Source organism: Poecilia formosa, unplaced genomic scaffold, assembly GCF_000485575.1.
Source record: "Poecilia formosa unplaced genomic scaffold, Poecilia_formosa-5.1.2 Scaffold105, whole genome shotgun sequence".
NCBI classification, from domain to species: Eukaryota; Metazoa; Chordata; class Actinopteri; order Cyprinodontiformes; family Poeciliidae; genus Poecilia; species Poecilia formosa.
Genome location: NW_006800044.1, coordinates 855,476 through 873,482, shown reverse-complemented (window position 1 = coordinate 873,482; position 18,007 = coordinate 855,476). Strand labels below are relative to the sequence as shown.

Below are 18,007 nucleotides of genomic sequence, written 5' to 3'. Positions count from 1 at the left end.
TATTTTTTCAAACGAATAAAAGGAAGTGCGTTCAAATAAAAAACCACCTGTTAACACCCACGGCCTTGGTTGGTATATAGGTTTTTTTTGGAGACGAGAAGGCCGCGACATATAGAATCTAAAAAAACAACAAATAAAAAATACACAATTTAAAAAATATATCAGTTATTTGCGATTCTGTTAAATCCAAATTAAGTCATCAGTTTGTTGATTTCAGAACACAATGTAATGCTGATCACATTTATAACTGTCCCAAGGCATAAATGAAATAAGAGAATATCAATGCAGTTAAATTTGATTTAATGGCTTCAGCATAGATACAAATTTTTAACTTGTTTGACACTTAAATTTAAGGTTTTAAGGAGCTGGCAAGTTTACTTTGTAAGAGTTCAAAGAACTATATTTATAGTTGGATTGTTTTGTTAGCACAACCACAAGCTAATGCTGTCTGCTCTGTTTGTTCACAAATGCATCTTAGTAAACTATAATTATAGCTGACTGCTCGGCCAATTAAACTAGGTCCCCTCCCCCAGATTTCACTAAGTCTATGGTGAAATGCTGTTAGTGGTGCTCATGTTCTTATCAGCTAGAGGGTTCCCTAAATCAAATTCTGCTCAAGGTCTCATTCAACACTGGACGTCCTGATGAGCGAGACCCGCCTACACATCTCTGCTGCTGGATGTAAAGGGGCAAATGGGAGATTTAATTTATGTGGCTTTAGTAGCTCTTCCATTTAATGGCTGCTGAATTTTTAATAAGCGCCAGAGAGACTGCTTTGGTTGCCCGAGCTTTATGGGACGAATTGTTCGGATCTCTGCACGTCCACCCAGAGATCCACAGACCAATATAAACACCTCTGGGTGTTAATTCAGCACTGGCATTTTACTGTGCAGCCTTGGAACTTTGTTGTATTTTTGTTAAGTTACCACCACAGAATTAAATGTATGATTTCAACACAAAATGGTGGACAATAATAAAGTTAAAGAAAATAACTTTTTAAAAAGTTTTTCCATGTTAAAATCTGAAAAGTGTGGCATGCCTTTGCATCCAGATCACATTTCTCTGTAATTACAGCTGCAAGTCTCAGGCCGTTACATTGGAGCTCTGTGTTTCTGTGGAACTCTGCAGTGTTGGCTCGTCTTTCACAGGTCTTACAGTTTTGTTTTGTTTTTTGGAGCACACTGTTGTCTTCAAGGAATTAAATATTTTAAACACATGTAAGTCCAGGCAACCTGCTTCTCCACATGGCATGTTTCTAATGTAGAAGGACTTGGGGGAAACACATTTGTTATCATTATATGTGCTTTCTAAACTTTAAAAACAGATCTTTGAATGTAAACTTGATATTTGCGAAGGTGACTTTCCCAAGAGTTCTCCATATTGGAAACTATTTATTTAGAAAGAAAAATTACTAAATTACAGAATAAGACCAACACTTGTTATTAAGAGTTTATTACAAGACTTAAGAGGCTTTTTTTATTTTAGCATGTATTTTCAATTTTTTTAGAAACTATATGGAAAGAGAAATTCAAGAAAGTCTTCAGTATTGTGCAAGATTCTCAGTGATACTTAGAATATATTGCTTATTTTCATAATTAAAAAAATAGTAATACTTGACTCTGCACATACACTGTACGACTGATTGTTGTCCTACGGACAGACTCCCACCTCAGCTGTAGATCTCTGCAGTTCATCCAGAGTGATCCTGGGCCTCTTGGCTGCATCTCTGATCAGTCTTCTCCTTGTTCGAGATGAACATTTAGAGCAGAGGTGGGCAACTCCAGGCCTCGAGGGCCGGTCTCCTGCAACTTTCAGATGTGTTTCAACTTCAACAAACCTGAGTCAAATAATGAGGTCATTATCTGGACTCTGGAGAACTTGTCTGCACTTGGGAGGTGATTCAGCTGTTGGATTCAAGTGTGTTGGACCAGGGAGACATCTAAGAGTTGCAGGACACCGGCCCTCCAGGACCAGGATTGCCCACCCCTGGTTTAGAGGGACGGCCAGGTTTTGGTAGATTTGCAGTGGTCTGATACTCCTTCCATTTCAATATGTTCGTTTTCACAGTGCTCCTTAAGATGTTTAAAGCTTGGGAAATATTTTGTATCCAAATCCGGCTTTAAACTTCTCCAAAACAGTATCTCGGATCTGTCTGGTGTGTTCCTTGGTCTTCATGATGCTCCCTGCGCTTTAAACACAACCCTGAGACTATCACAGAGCAGGTGCATCAATATGGGGACTATACTATACTGGATTCTATTTATCATCATCAGTCATTTTTAGGACAACATTGGATCATTCAGAGATCCTCACTGAATTTCCGGAGTGAGTTTGCTACACTGAAAGTAAAGGGACTGAATAATATTGCACGCCCCACTTTGCAATTTTTTATTTGTTAAAAAGTTTAAAATATCCAATAAATTTCGTTCCACCTCTCAATTGTGTCCCACTTGTTGTTGATTATTAAGAAAATAATAATTTTTAGATCTTTATCTCTGAAACCTGAAAAGAGGCACAAAATATACATATACATATGTATATTTACTATTTTTTTATTTTTAATAAAAACAAAAACAACACTTATAAAATGCACTGGGGAAAACCCTGCATGTTTCCCCAGACAACACTAATAGACATTTGGCTTGCACTTCTCCATTTTGTCATCTTAAGCAACAGCATCCTTTCATTAGTACATCACCACTAACGGACAGTTTGGCTTATACTTCTCCTTTTGTTTTCTTAAGCAAGAACATCATGTCATTGTGTGAATGTCACAGTCAGTTTCCGCAGGCTACCCTCTCTGTACAAGAGTATAATACATTTTAAAATGTAGGAATCAGGAATTAAATTAAAAAAGTCCTTTGTTTTTTAAAAGGTTCTTAAATTATTTTATTTAACCAGTTGTTATTGTATTTACATTTAATGTCCCGTTAAGCATGGCAGTCCAAGCTAGGTCTAAGTGAAAGGTTTGTTCATTGTTGTCATAGCAACTTCATCACAGCTCTGACCAATATTATAAAGTCTGCAAACAGTGACCGGCCTTTCATACGGTGTTCTTCACCGCAAACCATGACATCTCAACGAGAAATGAACACAACAGATCTGCTCATGGCTTTTGCAGAGTCTCTTGGTGTAAGTCGTCCTCCGGTACCAGAACCAATAATATTCAGGAACAATCCTATTAGATATAATGATTGGAAGATTTCCTTTCAGATTCTGATCAACAAGAAAAATATTCCAGTTGAAGAAAATACTTATCTAAGAAAGTATGTAAGTGGATCTGAACTCTCATTCTAAAAGTAGACAATTCAATGCTTTATGAAGAAACTTAATTGATTGATTTTTGGAGGGATATGAATCTGAAGGGTTTAAAATACTCATGTTATTCAAATATACATAAATCATATTCATGTATCTATTACTTTTTAATTTCTGCCATTTTGATACATAAAATAAAAGACTGTCAATATGATAGGATCTTAACATGTAACTATGCACCAAGTTCACTAATTTCTGAGGATTTGAGACTAAGGAGAGACTCCTCTAGGTGGAGATTTAAACAATGGCTCCTATAATTATACCTTTTATAGATAATATAATTTGAAACCAATACAGATGAAACACCACCCTCATCAAGGTAAGTTTGTCGACGCCTGAAATGAGTTTGTTGAAGCATTTAAGGAAATGGATCAAGTAAAACTGGGAAAACTGGACTGTGAGTTTTTCTGAGTTTCTCTTTAACATCCAATCATCAAGTCACATGGATGATGTCTGGGAAAGACAAATCTGACTCATGTCAATCCTAGACCAATCAGGCAAACAACTTCACAGCTCTTCTCTAGGGAGGGACAGTCTTATATAAGGTCATGACAATTATCAATAGCAGACCATTAACTACTGACCAACTGAGTGATCCATCAAACCCAGAACCTTTAACACCAAACAACATACTAACAATGAAGTCCGAGATCACTTCCCCACCTCCAGAAAGGTTTGTGAATAAAGAGCTTCATCTCCGTACGAGATGAAGCTCTTGCCCTTTCTGGACAAGGTGGAGAAGAGAGTAGTTGTTGAATCTTCCAAGTAGACGAAATTGAACCAAAGAGCATATCCTAAGGTTGATGATGTTCTCCTGAAGGATGATATAACTCCACGCAACCAGTGGAAGTTTATCCTGGAAAGGATAAACTTCCACTGGTTAAGGACGGGTGATTAGGGTGAAATTGTTGATGAATGAACCAACCCTGGATAGACAAGGAAAATGTACCTCCAAACTTGTTGATCTGGAGAAAAACATAGTTCAAACACAATTTTTGTCAAGGATCTTTTATCAAATAGTACTGGGGTTTGTAAAACATTGAAACCAGATACTGGGATACATTGTTTAAGATGAGTTAAAACTCCCAAATTATATGTATTTATTAAAGGCAAAAATGATCAAAGAAAATCTGGTAGAAGTGAATTTTGAAACCAAATATTTACATATTGAATAAAAAGTAAACTGGGAACTTGGCAAACCTTTTTATCCTAAAACTTTAGGTAACTCTAGTGGCCTCAGTTCTTACATTCTTCAGTGTTTTACTCATTTCAGCAGTCATCCACTAAGATGTTTCAGCATTTTATTCAAAAAGGAGCAAATGTTTGTAAAATATTTCATATTTAAATAACATCGAAACATTTAGGTTATTTCAAAACAATATTTAGTATCAAAAGGACGATGAACACAAAATGTCGTTTTAATTCAGAAGAAGCTTTTTTTTTTACTAAGCAACAACAAAATCAGCAAAGAAATATTAAGGATGTCGTTAATTACAAAATTTTGCTTATCTTTGTTACCCATGCTTTTAGGTTTGTTTTGAATTATGAACTGTTTCACCAGTGAAGTTTATTTGAGCTCATCACATTGGAAGCCCTTCAATACCTGACTGTCTTCTCCTACATTCACAGCAAAAGGCATGTGTGCATCTGCCTGTAACACTCTGAAGACGGATGTGGAGCATGCAAAAACATGTTGGCCTCTTGCTGTTTTGAGGCTTTTCAGCAAAGGGTGTAATAAAATTTTGCACTGGGAAAAAAGTGAAGCTGAAGCACTTTTTTCCAGTTGTAAGCATTGTAGGCTAAGCCACAAAGATAGTTATTCTATTTAAAATACATACAGAAATATGAGAAATCTCTACTCAAAAATGTTATGTTATCCAAAAATATATGCACATTAAAGCTAGCAGTACTATATCGCTTTTATTTTATTTTTTATTTCAGACCAACATCGAGTCTGTGTGTGCATCCTTTGTGTCCACGAACTACTAAGAGTTAAAGTGTTGCAAATTTTATAGTGTTGCAATGTTTTGGAAAAAAAAACAAAATACCAATCTCGGTGTAAATTGCCAGGTGTTTGGATGTTGCAGAGCTCTGTAGTGCAGATCTTTACACAGATCTTACAATTTCAAATTTGACCGATCTCTTAAGACACTGTTTAGGCATAATGTAATCTTTTCACTTGACGTCAACAATCTTCCTACTACCTATAGTCTAATAACATGTATTTAAGTCAGGTAGTGAAGGACCAACAAAAATGGCAGTACCTAAACATTTATAGTTGTGTGAGGAACATTCTGTTGTTTTCTCAGCTCACGTTCCAGCATGATTTAGTGCACATTTATAGCATTTCATAACATTTCAGCATGCCAGAATGAAAGAAGGCATGCAATTCTTAACCAGGACAAGATCGACTGATTCACTACGACGGCATGTTTGGATCTGCACATAGCATTTTCTGAGCATAGACATGGGACATACAAAAACATGTTTGCCTCTTACTTGTTGATTTCATGCAGCTGTTTCCATTTCCTTCACAAAAAGGTTCTAGAGAAACATTGTTGTTTGCAAGTGAAGCACTTTTCATCATATGTAATGGACTTGTAGTGTAAGAGTTAGAATTTTAATATATTTTCCTTCAGCCAATTTGTATTTTTTATTTTTTTTTACATTTACTTGTTTCTCTAAAATAATATGTTTAATGAAGCTAGCAGCACCTGAAATTAATATTTTTACATGTTTTAGGATGATAAAGCTGATTTGGCAAGAGGTTTGTATTCCATTTTCTTTGTGTGTTCCAGTGTGTTAAGCTGTTAGTAAATAACAGTAAAGTGTCGATAATTTTAGTTTTGGCTCTAGCTAGTCTCATGGTAAAATGTAAGCATTTTAGAAATGTGTTCACTTGTTGCATGTGGTGTGAACACTTTATGGTGGGCGATTTGCCCATAACATACCAAAGTTGTGCTAATTGTGTTTAGAGCTTTGAAAATATGAAAACAGAATGGAAAAACAAATGTTGAATGTTGAAGAAAAAAAAAATGTAAATATGTCCTATAGCTAAAGTTGAAACCAGACATTTACAAACATCACATAGAAATTCATAGAAACTTTTTTTTGTTGTCTAAGGTTTAATAAGAAAAAAAATCTCGTTTTAGTCTGGATAAAAACACCAAAATGATTTATTTGGTAGATGTCATATCTATCTTTGTGAGAAAGTTTTTTTTTTAATTGTAAATGTTTTTTTAATTCAAAAATCTACATTTACAGAATAACCATAAATGTCTTTTTTTGATCATTTAATTGGATGGCACACCTGTGAATGTATTTTAGGGCCACACCTGGAACGCAATGCTTTTTTGTTCAACATGATTTGAAAGGGCTCAATTTTAGCTGGATCCCGTCCCGGCCGGATCGGACTGATCTCGTGACTTGAACATTTATGAGTAGCTTGCTATCTGAAAACTGTGGGCAACCCTGCTGTATAGTTTAGTGGGGTTCTCTATAGTCACAAACCCACATAGAAGAAGAACTGCTCAGAACTGAAGGTATCAGTGAAAACAATAATGTAGTCGGTATCTCATTTTGACATTTTAAGCATAATCTATTCATATATTTATGGGTTTCCATAGTAAAGTAGTTCAAAATGGTCCATCCCATGCATGGTTGTGCTTCTAAACCAACAGACAGGCTAAGAGAGTTGTTCAGAAAAACATAAAGCGTGTGGTAACCAAGCATGAGCTGCAATAACCTATAATTTGAAAATGGGTGAAAATTATTTATGTCATCAGCTGCATTGCTCTTGGTGAAGTAAGACTTGGATGAAGCTGGATGAAACCCATTTCATGAAGCTGTCTGCAGATACAATCTGAAAGAATGTAACGTTTGGAGGTCAGTAGTTGTTTCTGCACTAGGTTGGTAATCTTTGTTTGTGGCTGATTTGCACTCCTTTCTAATCCTATGAACTGGTAGATTGGCCATAATGAGCAGATCTGAGTCAGAGAAAAAGTTTGTCATTTTCAGGTTGATGTTTTTATTCATGGTAACTGAACTGGAACAGTGTGAATGTTTTTTGTGATATTTAATCTTGTTTTGTACAGTCTTTATTTGTTCTGTTTCATTTTCACAAAACCTTGTTTATTAAGTTTTAACTTTAAAAGTATTGCTGGTATTCTCTCTCTCTCTCTCTCTCTCTCTCTCTATCTCTCTCCCTTCTCAGGAGAACCACATATAAAATGAACAGAGGAGATTCAAGCTTACTCAGTCAGGAAGATGTCTCTTAACAAATTGCACTTTGTCACACTGTTTGTCGGGATTTGGCTTCTTCCAAAAGGCAAGATTTTTAACCTGTGTTATTTGCTTTGACATGTTTAATTTTACTGGACTTAAACTGTGGTGTAATTTCATTTTAATTGATTCTGTGTGTTTAACCTGCTAGCTTTGAAACATTGCTGGAGTATTTTGTCTTTTTACATTTCTACATTTATGTCTACTGCGTTTTTTCTTAAAAAAAAAAAGTTTAAGATGTATTAACACAGCTTACCGTATTCTATTATCAGCCAACACCCTGGATTGTTTCAGCTGTGTACCAGACACATCTGGAACCTGCACTAACAAAGTGCAATGCCCCTCACAGGATAATCAATGTGCAGCAGTGAAAGTAATAAGATATACAGGTATTTTGTGCAATCTCAGTTTGATTTGTATCATTTTGTCTGCAATAGTTACAATTTCTACTTTTAACTATAGGTGGTTCTGTACACAATGAGACCAAATATAAGCAGTGCTTTCAACCTGGAGATTGTGTTGGAGGCTCAGTCAACTTTGGATCTGAGAAAATTGTTATTGTGAGCGAGTGCTGCACCTCATCTCAATGCAACAGCAAAGATGCCTCTGGTAATTTGAACCTTGTTAAATTTGTATTCTGTAACCATGTAGTGTTTTATTACTAATGTGTTTAGCACCTATATTGTTGTTCTGTTCATCTACACAATATTAGATTCTTGTCCATGAAAAGTAAGTTAATTCAAAAATCAATAAACAAGTTGACCTTTAAGAACATAGTTTGGGAGTCCATACTGTGAAGATCTATGCTTTTGTTCTATTTCAGGGCCTAAGTTCAACACAAATGGTAAAAAGTGCTACAGCTGTGAAGGACAACAGTGCGTTAGAACTGAAGTCTGTAAGAATGATGAGAACTATTGCATCAAATCAACAAGTGAGACTTCTGCTTCCCTTTCCTCATCTTCTTATGAATATTCTAAGGTTCTAATATGAAACATGTGGCCCACATTAATGCCTTTGTTTTTCACTCTCTCACATAAAAGGGGAAGGTCAGACCTTGAAGGGCTGTGCCTCCAAGATGATGTGCCCAGAATATGCATCAGAGTTTTTTAGACCTTATATCTTAGCAGGAAGCAGCTGCTGCCAGGGAGACTTGTGCAACAGCGCCAGCGGTGCAAGTGCTGGCCTGCTGCTGTCGTTTGTGTCGCTGATGTTTTTGGCCTTATTTTCTTAGAATATACACACATAAACTCAAAGCTTTCTATTGCATAAAGTTGTTTGCAATATTTCAGTTGTGGAATAAACTTCAATCTGTGCTTGTGTTTTTTTTTTTTCATAATGTCTTAGAAAGCTGAAAAGTGGATTGTCAGGATCTAAAATTATACAACTTCAAGAGTAAAGGCAGAAATGAAATGTATGAACATTCCTAATTCAGTTGCCTAATAGAGGATTTCTAGTCATTTGTAACGTTAAAGAATTTTTTGAGTTATTAAAATGAGAAAAAACATACAATATGATTTGTTTCACATTATTTAAAAGGGCACACGCACGCACACACGCGCACGCGCGCACACACACACACACACACACACACACACCCACACACACACACACACCCACACACATACACACACACACACATTTATATATATGTGCTCAGCGAATGTCTCAGGCAATGGGGAACAGAGGACGAGGTGCTAGAGGTACCATCATGAGAGGACAAGCCCCTACATGGGATGTACCACCGATAAATAACTGAAGTGGCTGATATCAGGAAATCCTACCAGTGGCTGGAAAAAGCTGGACTCAAGGACAGCACAGAGGCCCTCATCCTCATCCTGGCTGCACTGAGCAATAGAAGCTCAGATCTACCACACCAGACAAGACCCAAGGTGTAGGTTGTGCAAGGAGGCCTCTGAGACAGTCCAGCACATAACAGCAGGGTGCAAGATGCTGGCAGGGAAAGCGTACATGGAACGACATAACCAAGTGGCGGGCATAGTGTACAGGAACATCTGTGCAGAATATGGACTGGAAGCCCCGAGATCAAAGTGGGGAACACCCCCAAAGGTGGTGGAGAATGACCGAGCTAAGATCTTGCGGGACTTCCAGAACCAGATAGACAAGATGGTAATGGAGAACCAACCGGACATTGTGGTGGTGGATAAAGAACAGAGGAAAGTTGTTGTGGTGGATGTAGCAATACCAAGTGACCACAACATCAGGAAAAAGGAGCATGAGAAACTGGAGAAATACCAGGGCCTCAGAGAGGAACTGGAGAAGGCCTGGAAGGTGAAGACCACAGTGGTGCCTGTGGTCATCGGGGCCCTCGGGGCAGTCACCCCCAAACTGGAGCAGTGGCTCAAACAGATCCCAGGAACAACATCAGACAGCTCAGTCCAGAAATGTGCAGTTCTAGGCACAGCCAAGATACTGCGCAGAACCCTCAAGCTCCCAGGCCTCTGGTAGAGGACCCGAGCTCAGAGGATGAAAGAGAGAGAGAGAGAGACCACCCGCGGAGGGTGAGAAGGGAATTTTTATATATAAAATTATATTTTATATATATTTTTATATATCTCTTATATATATATATCTCATATATATATATATATATATATATATATATATATATATATATATATATATATATAGAGAGAGAGAGAGAGAGAGGATAAATTTCTCTGATTTTACTTTTTAAAGATATATGTTTGAGTAAAATGAACATTGTTCTTTTGCTCTATGAACTTCTGACATGTTTCTGAAATTCCAACCAAAAATGTAGAATGAACTAAATAGCAAATTGATGCAGTGCTTTCAGACCTCAAATAATGCAAAGAAAACAAGTTCATCATCATAAAGAAACAATAATATGAATGTTTTAACTGCAGAAGAGCTCAGAAATAAATGCTTGGTGGAATAACCATGAGGTTTTCAGTGGGCTCTTATTTTTTCCAGAGCTGTATAAAGGAGGAATCTGTCAGAGGCCATTTCATTTTTAAAAACCTCTTTATAGCTACAGGAATACAGAGAGAATTCCCTATGCCACACCCTAACATAAACAGTTATCATTCAGTGGTTTCTGTGTGTATTACCAGACACTAAAAATTTCCTCAGGGAAACCACAATGATAACGTTTTACACATTCCCCAAAGTTCCTCATTAACTAGTGTCAAAAAAGGTCAAATCTTCATTGAGATCTTGGAGCAACAAGTTGTGCAATAATTGAATGGGTGGGTGAGTACAGTTCATATTTCTAACCAGAAGATGGCAGTACAGCTTTGTCTTTGGCCCCAATTTTTATGCACGTAAGTACATAAAAAACAAACAGATATTAATCAGTGCCACCTTCAAATAATGACTATGCACAAAAGTATTTCCACTGTCTATCTGTTACCCATGCAGAAGTTCTGATCAGTCTGCCTGCTTTCAAGGAATCCACACATTTTTGGTTTCTAATACATTATGAATAAGCATGATTAAGACACCAGTAGTTTATTCCTGAAACGATTTTTGTCCAAGAGGGTACAGATGAACTGAAAAAACGTGCATGTTTTCCACATATAAAAGCTGCAGCATATAACTTATGAAAAAAATAATTTTACATATTTGCTAAAACTGTCACTGTGTGGTGATATGAGACAAATAATCTCTTGAAAGATCAAGCTCTTCCACTTCCTCCCAATGCTACTATGTACAGAAATGCATCGCTGTTGGTCAAAAATAACCAAACAGAGCCTGGAGCAAGCCCTCAGCACTGTCAATCAAGCTAGTGTATGCGTTACTCGATGTATTAATGGCAGCAAAACAACATTTTGTTGCAGGAAAACTGTTCATCATTGGTGGCCATGCTGACTAGCCTGAGTATTCCTGGCAGACGATATCAGGAAGAAACTGTAGTGTAGCAGAGAGCAAGGGGGATGAGAGAACTAGGGTTGTGAGCAGTGCGTATACGAGAACGATACACAGTCTTCACAAGTCTGAACTGGAAGTGATCCATGCCATCTCAGTGTAAAGCATGTGCAATGCTTCGACACCAACAAAACGAAATAATGTGGGCACTCGAGACCAATGTGCGAGAGAAAGATGCATGAACTTTCTGTACTGCTCTATGTGTGTGTGGGTGTGTGTGTGTGTATGAGCATGCAAATAGCTAAACTTTTTGTGTTGTTCTAAAAAACCTGCAACTTTTGTAGTGCCAGTGTTATAAGCTAAATATTTTACAGTACAGCCCTGGTTCAGGCTGTGAGGAGCTTTGCAGGAGCAGAATCCCTGAGGCAGAGGCCAGATTGTTTCATCACTCATCAGCGGTTATCACTCACAAGCATCAGTTCAAACGCTTACCGCGTCCTGCCAGTCTGAGCCACTGTGGGTATAATCGCCATCTTTTCTTCCATAATTGAAAGTGCTTTCAATTATGGAAGTTAATTGAAATTAACTTCCATAACTGAAATTATGGAAGTTAAAACACTTCCATAATATCCTTAATAACTGCACTAGACAGCTTTTTAGATGAAACACTGTTTGAAACCTGACATGAAAACAGAAAACATACCACGCTCTTGTGTCAAGAATGGCCACGTACAAATAATTCATTCCAATAAATAGTGAAGAGCTAAATATTTTACATGTATAAATGTCTTAACTGTGCTCAAAACAATTAAATATTTCTAATCTTTTTGGATCTTAACTCCTCAAATTCCAGCAAAGGAACATGAAAAAATGACTGTTACATGTTTAAAAAAGTAACAAGCAGAAGCAGGACAGGTCAGAGTTCAACGAGAAGTTTTTTTTTTTTTTTGCAGACTTGGCGTTTCTAAAGCAAACACAGTGACCGGCTTGTTCTGGCAGAAAAATTATTTCAGAAAATCACTAATCTGTGGTGATTGCTTTAAAAGGCGGAATGAGAAAATAAGTAAAGAAATTAACTACTTATTTTTTAATCTCGATCCCATGAATAACCATTGTTTTCTGAATGAAAACTAGTTTGTTTTTAATGTCTTGTGTGATTTTCACGTTATTTCAGTAACAAAAACAAACTTTGTTTTCAGTGTGACAAGGTAACATTTATCCCTCCCTATATTTATGAACATCTTTGAAAAATTCCTCCCGTTATTAAAACACTGATTTATGTTGCTGCTCGTATTTTGTTCGTCCCACCATAAATTTTATTTTGATTATAATCCATCTTGTGTGACACTCCATTATCCCCCCAACTGACTTCATGGCAGAGAATACAGAAATGAGGCATTAGTGATTGATTATTGTTTATTTCTTTAAATGAAAAGTAAAAATTTGCCATTGAAATGAAAAGCGAGAATAACATGATTATAAATGTGAACTATAAATTGAAAATTGACAGCAGAAGAAGAGAAAGGGTATCCACATCGATGCTCAGACTGTTTATTAAATGTTGCCGTAGACGTAACAATCCTGTAAAGAAAAAATATTAAATTGGTTCATTATTGCATAATACACTTTATGTGCTTGTATTGTACTCTATGAACCGTGCAAAAAATGTAAAACCAATGGCTCTTGACAAATATTATCAAAAATGTTGAAGTTTGATGTAATAAGAGATCATCGTTTTATAAACAATAAAAGCCCAGAGGTTTAGATTTTAGACCATTACTGGAAAGTTGATCATCGAGGAAAATTGTTATTTTTAATGTGTAGCAAGAAAATTTGACTGAAATGTCCTCACAACAGCTGTAAATGGTAAAAATCAATGTATAATGAAACTGACCTCTGGTGTGGGCGGGGCAGGTCGTCTTTGGTTACTGAATAAACAAAACAAGATGATTAATAAAGAACCAAAGTAATCACAGCAGTCTTTTGAAGCCTGAAATAAACAGTTGCTCTACTCACTTCTTTGGTGACGGGTAACGCTGTTTGTTGACTTGTTTGTTGCAGACGACCACTTCTGCGTCATTTCTAGGAGCAACAACATATTTCACAATATCACATTTTCAGCATTTCTGCTCATTATAAAATATTTTTGAATCCACAGTTGAAAACTTACAAATAACTGACTCTGAGGTCAGTCGAGTTGTTTGGGCGTCTGGAACAATTATACATGTTGTTCTTAGTCTACTTTTCAATTTTTAACCACTTAATGTTCTTGTTTGTAATAAACAAGAAATTACCTTGAAAATCTATCCCAGAAAGACTTTCTGTAAAAGAAACAATTAACTAGTAGCAACTTTAATCATGAGAATGAGTAGATTTAACAACAAAAACTGTTCCTACCTCGTGTTTTGCCAGCCGATTTTATCTTCTTCTGATTGTCTGAAAATAATAGCATTGTGAGCATCAGGCTTTAAAACTGAGGATTAAAATGGTAGAATTAGCTTTTTGTTGTTCTTACCGAGAAAACCTGCTCCAAACTGATCTCCTGCACAGAAACATTTGTTAGTTCTTAGTATGTGTTCAACTGGGCAGTTTCAAAAATAGCTTTTTGGCTTCGTACCTTTTTTCTGGCCTTGGAGGTTTCTCTCTATCTCCCTCAAAGTATCTCCTATAGGTATTAAAATGGTTTTGGATTTACTATTTGCTTATTCAAAACCAAAAAGAAACGCTAAAGTAAAACGTTTAATTCAACTCACCTGGATAATCTACCCCAAAGAGATCTCCTGTGAAAAAACAGGTATGTAAATATCCATTTATCAGTGATATGATGTTACATTTGAGTGTGAATATGAGTGTAAAGTAGAATAATATTTAACAAATACTCATTAATATCTATAACATTTGAATCAGTTTAGTTTGAGAGGCAGGGCATCTCTCTTGATGTTATCCATGAACAACTAACTGGATTTAAAAGAAAACATGCTTAGAGCAAAATTAACACCTCATATCAAAACAGGGAGCAAAAATGGTAAATTAGCACAGCACCTAAGCAAACATCTGGCATAGGTGAATTAGAACAAATAAAGTGGATTACAGAATAATTAGCCTTGTATTAGGCTTTATTTTGATTTAAAGTTTCATTTAAACTTGTTGTCTTCTTGCACTAAGTTTCTATTATAACTGCTGGTGGATATTTGAGGGTTTTGATTTAGTTGGTTTCATTTTAATAGCAACTTGCTTTTCTTACTTCTTTCACTTTTATGTTACATTTACTTAAGTAATTAAGCTGATCAAGTTGATTGTTTTTAAGTAGAGGGCCCATTCCTTTTGTATTTAAGAAAATTAGAGCATATGCTGGCCGCAAACTGTTTTTGGGTCGTTTGTTATTTTTGTAATTTATATGAGAGGTTTTCATATGGAGAGGGATCTGTTCCTCACTCATTTGCTCTGACCTTTTGCAGAAATGAAATGTGAGAATCTGTTTATTCTCTAAAAGGTCTTGGAGGTAAAATTCTTGCCTTTTCTCTGGTCTTGGCGGAGGCCTCACAGGGTCATCGCCGTGTTTTCTGGTGATGAGAAGATTGTAATTTCTTTAGGTCAACTTAATTGGTCTCAGTTTTGAAGGGAAACAAATATCAGCACAATACACACAAAGCATCTATTAATCGATTTTGAGAGGTTTGCTCACCTTTTCCTGTAGAAGAATATGCCAAGCACCACAGCAACGAGGATCAGCACTAAGATGACGACAGGAATAACCGCAGGGACAGATTTCTGCATCTGGTTCTTCATAGTTCCTGGTGATGAAGATTTAAAATAATCATAATGAAAAAAACCTCTCAGTTCTCTGTGTCCAATGCTTTGATAAACAAACAGAGCAAGTTTGTTGAATCTAACCCTCTACAATTAAAGTGAACGTCCTGGTTTGAGTCTTTCCACCCCAGAAGGTAGCGGTACAGTTTAGGTTTCTCGGTCCATCTCCTCCAGCAACCACAAACGTGATGGTGGATGTCGTCTTCCAGACGCCTCGTGATATTGCAGTGTCTGAAACGTCGTTGTTGATGGAAGGGACAGTCCATGAAAACTCTGGAGGATGTGATGAACATGAGTGACTGACAGAGCAGGAGACGTTTACAGTCGAACCAGCATCCACTTGAGCTGGAACTGAGCTCATCACTGGTTTCTCTGGAGAAGCTGAGGATTAAGACCAACGACATTTGTTATTGCTTAAATTGTAAGAAATTTAATCAAACAGCATGTGAATGATGTAAAACATTAGGAAGGATTCTTCACCTTTCATGACAATAAAAACACAGCTGTTGTTAAATCTGTATTTGTTTGCTATATTTCTTTGCTCTTTCTCTCCATAGAAACAGAAAGGGCCGTTGTCAAAGGGTTTTATATCATCAATCTCCAAAGAGCAGTCTCCTTCATTCAGGTTTCCCAGAATTTTGGTCCGATCCTTGAAGTGGTCCAAAACTTTACTGCGGGCATTGTGGTACACCATACCCCCAGATTTTTTGTGCCAGATACCACGAGTCAGGGGCTGATCCTCATCGTCCTGGAAACTGCAGGGGATGACCACACAGGACCGAGTCAAGGCATTGAATCTGACAGGGACGTCAGCAGCCAGGACACGGAAAGCTGTTGGAGGGGGAAACAGGACCACTTAAACTTAATAAGATGCCGTCAGAAATTACAGGATATTCAATACAGAAGACATAAAAGTTATACAGATATACAAAACTGACAGGCTTAAATATGAAATAATGCACACAAAGAGGAAGAAAAAATAAGCAGGAAATCAGTTTGTCTTATTTCCTTGTAAGGAAAAAGAAGGTGAACTCACTATCTTCCATGTTCAGTTCTTCTTCAATCGGTACATATTCTGTAAAAAGGAACAAATAAATTAATTTAAATGTTATAATCAATAAACAGACATTTTTGATTAGAAGCTAAGCAATAAACCCAAGAGAAAGCCATAACTTTAACTGGATTAAAGATACCAATCATTATTTACTGGCCAACATTTTGTGCTGCAATTGAAGCTGTAAATCTTCCTGGTTCTCTGAATTTTAATTTAAACTACAGCAGTAAACAATGTGTGTTAGATGTTAAAACTGACTTTTTATCTGAAGAACTGAGGAGTCTGAGGTTTCTCCAGCGACAAAATGTGCAGTGCAGGTCAGAGGTTTTCCGTTGTCTTCAAGGGAGCCAATAAACGTAAGATTGGACTCAGTGGTATACGTATTACTGGATATTTTTTTGTGCTTCGGTAAATACAGCATGTCTGAAAAGTTCCACTCAATTGTTGGCGTATTTGTCTTGCACTTATAGGACACAGAACAAATTACACTCTTTGCCACTCCCTCTGTCAGCTCTCCTGGAGGTTCTACCATTTTGATTGTTTCAAATGGACCTAAGCAAAAAACGATTGAAAATGTTTACTTGTAAAGAAAACTTAAAAATCTAATCAATTTAAACCACAACGTGTATATTCATACTCACATTCAACCTGCAGGAGGAGCTCACTTTTGGCACTTTGTCCACCAGGATATTTCACATTGCACTCCACCTTCTTGTGGTCTTCTTCCACATTCCAAGTTCGTTCTATTGTTCTTTCCCAAATACCGTCTGACAACAAGGAGTCCACGGTGCGGTCTGCTCCAGGAATGCCACTCAGAGCCAGGACAGGAGGAGCAGAAGAACATGTATGTTGCACTTTACATGTAACCTTGCTCTGATTTCCCACCCTGGGAGCATCAATGATGCTCATTTGAGGTTCTTGTGCATGATCTATAAAGATATAAAGAGAATTATGTTAATCAGTGTAGATATTTAAAGTACTGGTGAAAGAGTGAAAGGAAAAGTTAAACATACATTATTTTAACCTAAACAACAATTTTACTAGGAAATGAGAGACAAAAACAAGTTTCTTGCTGCAATGGAAATAACTGCAAGGGATGTGAATAATTGTGAGATTTATTTTGCTTAATCAAGAAGTTGTTTTTCCAGACATGTTTTGGTGTATGAAGTTCTGTTACGCTGCTCTTGAAAGTTGATAAATAAAACAAATGAGTGCGTCTGCTGTGAAGTCAACCAACTGGACCTGAGACGAACAAACAAGGGCAACATTTAACCCTTTCATAGTGGTCACGACAGTGGACAGCTATGTAAAAACCGTTTTCTTGTGCTTTTTGTGGATTTTCATGTTATAAAGGCACACAGACCACTGAAGTGGACACTAATGCATCATAAAATACACTACCAACTACTGGCATCAGCTGGAAATGCAAGAAATTATTTTTGTTAAATCCAACATGGCCAACAGACAAAAACGCACACCGACTGACCCGGTCCCTCCTTCTACAGTAAATGACTCTTGGAGGTAAAAAAAAAAGATATTGTGACATCAGATAACCCTTAAAGAACAATACTACTGATACATTTTTCAAATAACAACTTTGTATTTGGAGAAAATTACAACTGATCACCTAAAAAAAAAAAATAATAGAATTTTGTTTTTACAACATTTTTTCCTAACTTTTTTTATGCCTTAAGCAAA

General features: G+C 36.7%; 2 protein-coding genes and 1 long non-coding RNA gene across 3 annotated transcripts; 2 read left to right on the top strand and 1 right to left on the bottom strand.

Annotated features, from left to right (window-relative positions):
- The first annotated feature begins 525 nt into the window (after window positions 1-525).
- Window positions 526-12,104, top strand: LOC107837021 (uncharacterized). The gene is made up of 3 exons (XR_001662995.1): window positions 526-619; window positions 5,478-5,484; window positions 12,094-12,104. It is a non-coding gene; the product is annotated as an uncharacterized LOC107837021 (long non-coding RNA).
- LOC103143126 (urokinase plasminogen activator surface receptor) lies at window positions 7,542-9,105 on the top strand. Its single transcript, XM_007559542.2, has 5 exons — window positions 7,542-7,645; window positions 7,872-7,988; window positions 8,062-8,208; window positions 8,423-8,530; window positions 8,640-9,105. The coding sequence occupies exons 1-5, from the start codon at window positions 7,585-7,587 to the stop codon at window positions 8,828-8,830; spliced, it is 624 nt and encodes a 207-aa protein (XP_007559604.1). The 5' UTR covers window positions 7,542-7,584; the 3' UTR covers window positions 8,831-9,105.
- Window positions 12,105-12,802: 698 nt separating the features above from the next.
- Window positions 12,803-17,507, bottom strand: LOC103143120 (uncharacterized). Its single transcript, XM_016675067.1, has 16 exons — window positions 16,951-17,507; window positions 16,568-16,861; window positions 16,292-16,330; window positions 15,736-16,086; window positions 15,340-15,636; window positions 15,131-15,239; window positions 14,961-15,008; window positions 14,199-14,225; window positions 14,063-14,110; window positions 13,961-13,987; window positions 13,843-13,881; window positions 13,740-13,766; window positions 13,616-13,654; window positions 13,462-13,527; window positions 13,340-13,373; window positions 12,803-13,026 (listed from the first exon to the last, which is right to left on the bottom strand). The coding sequence occupies exons 1-16, from the start codon at window positions 17,216-17,218 to the stop codon at window positions 13,000-13,002; spliced, it is 1,740 nt and encodes a 579-aa protein (XP_016530553.1). The 5' UTR covers window positions 17,219-17,507; the 3' UTR covers window positions 12,803-12,999.
- Between the last annotated feature and the right edge of the window lie 500 nt (window positions 17,508-18,007).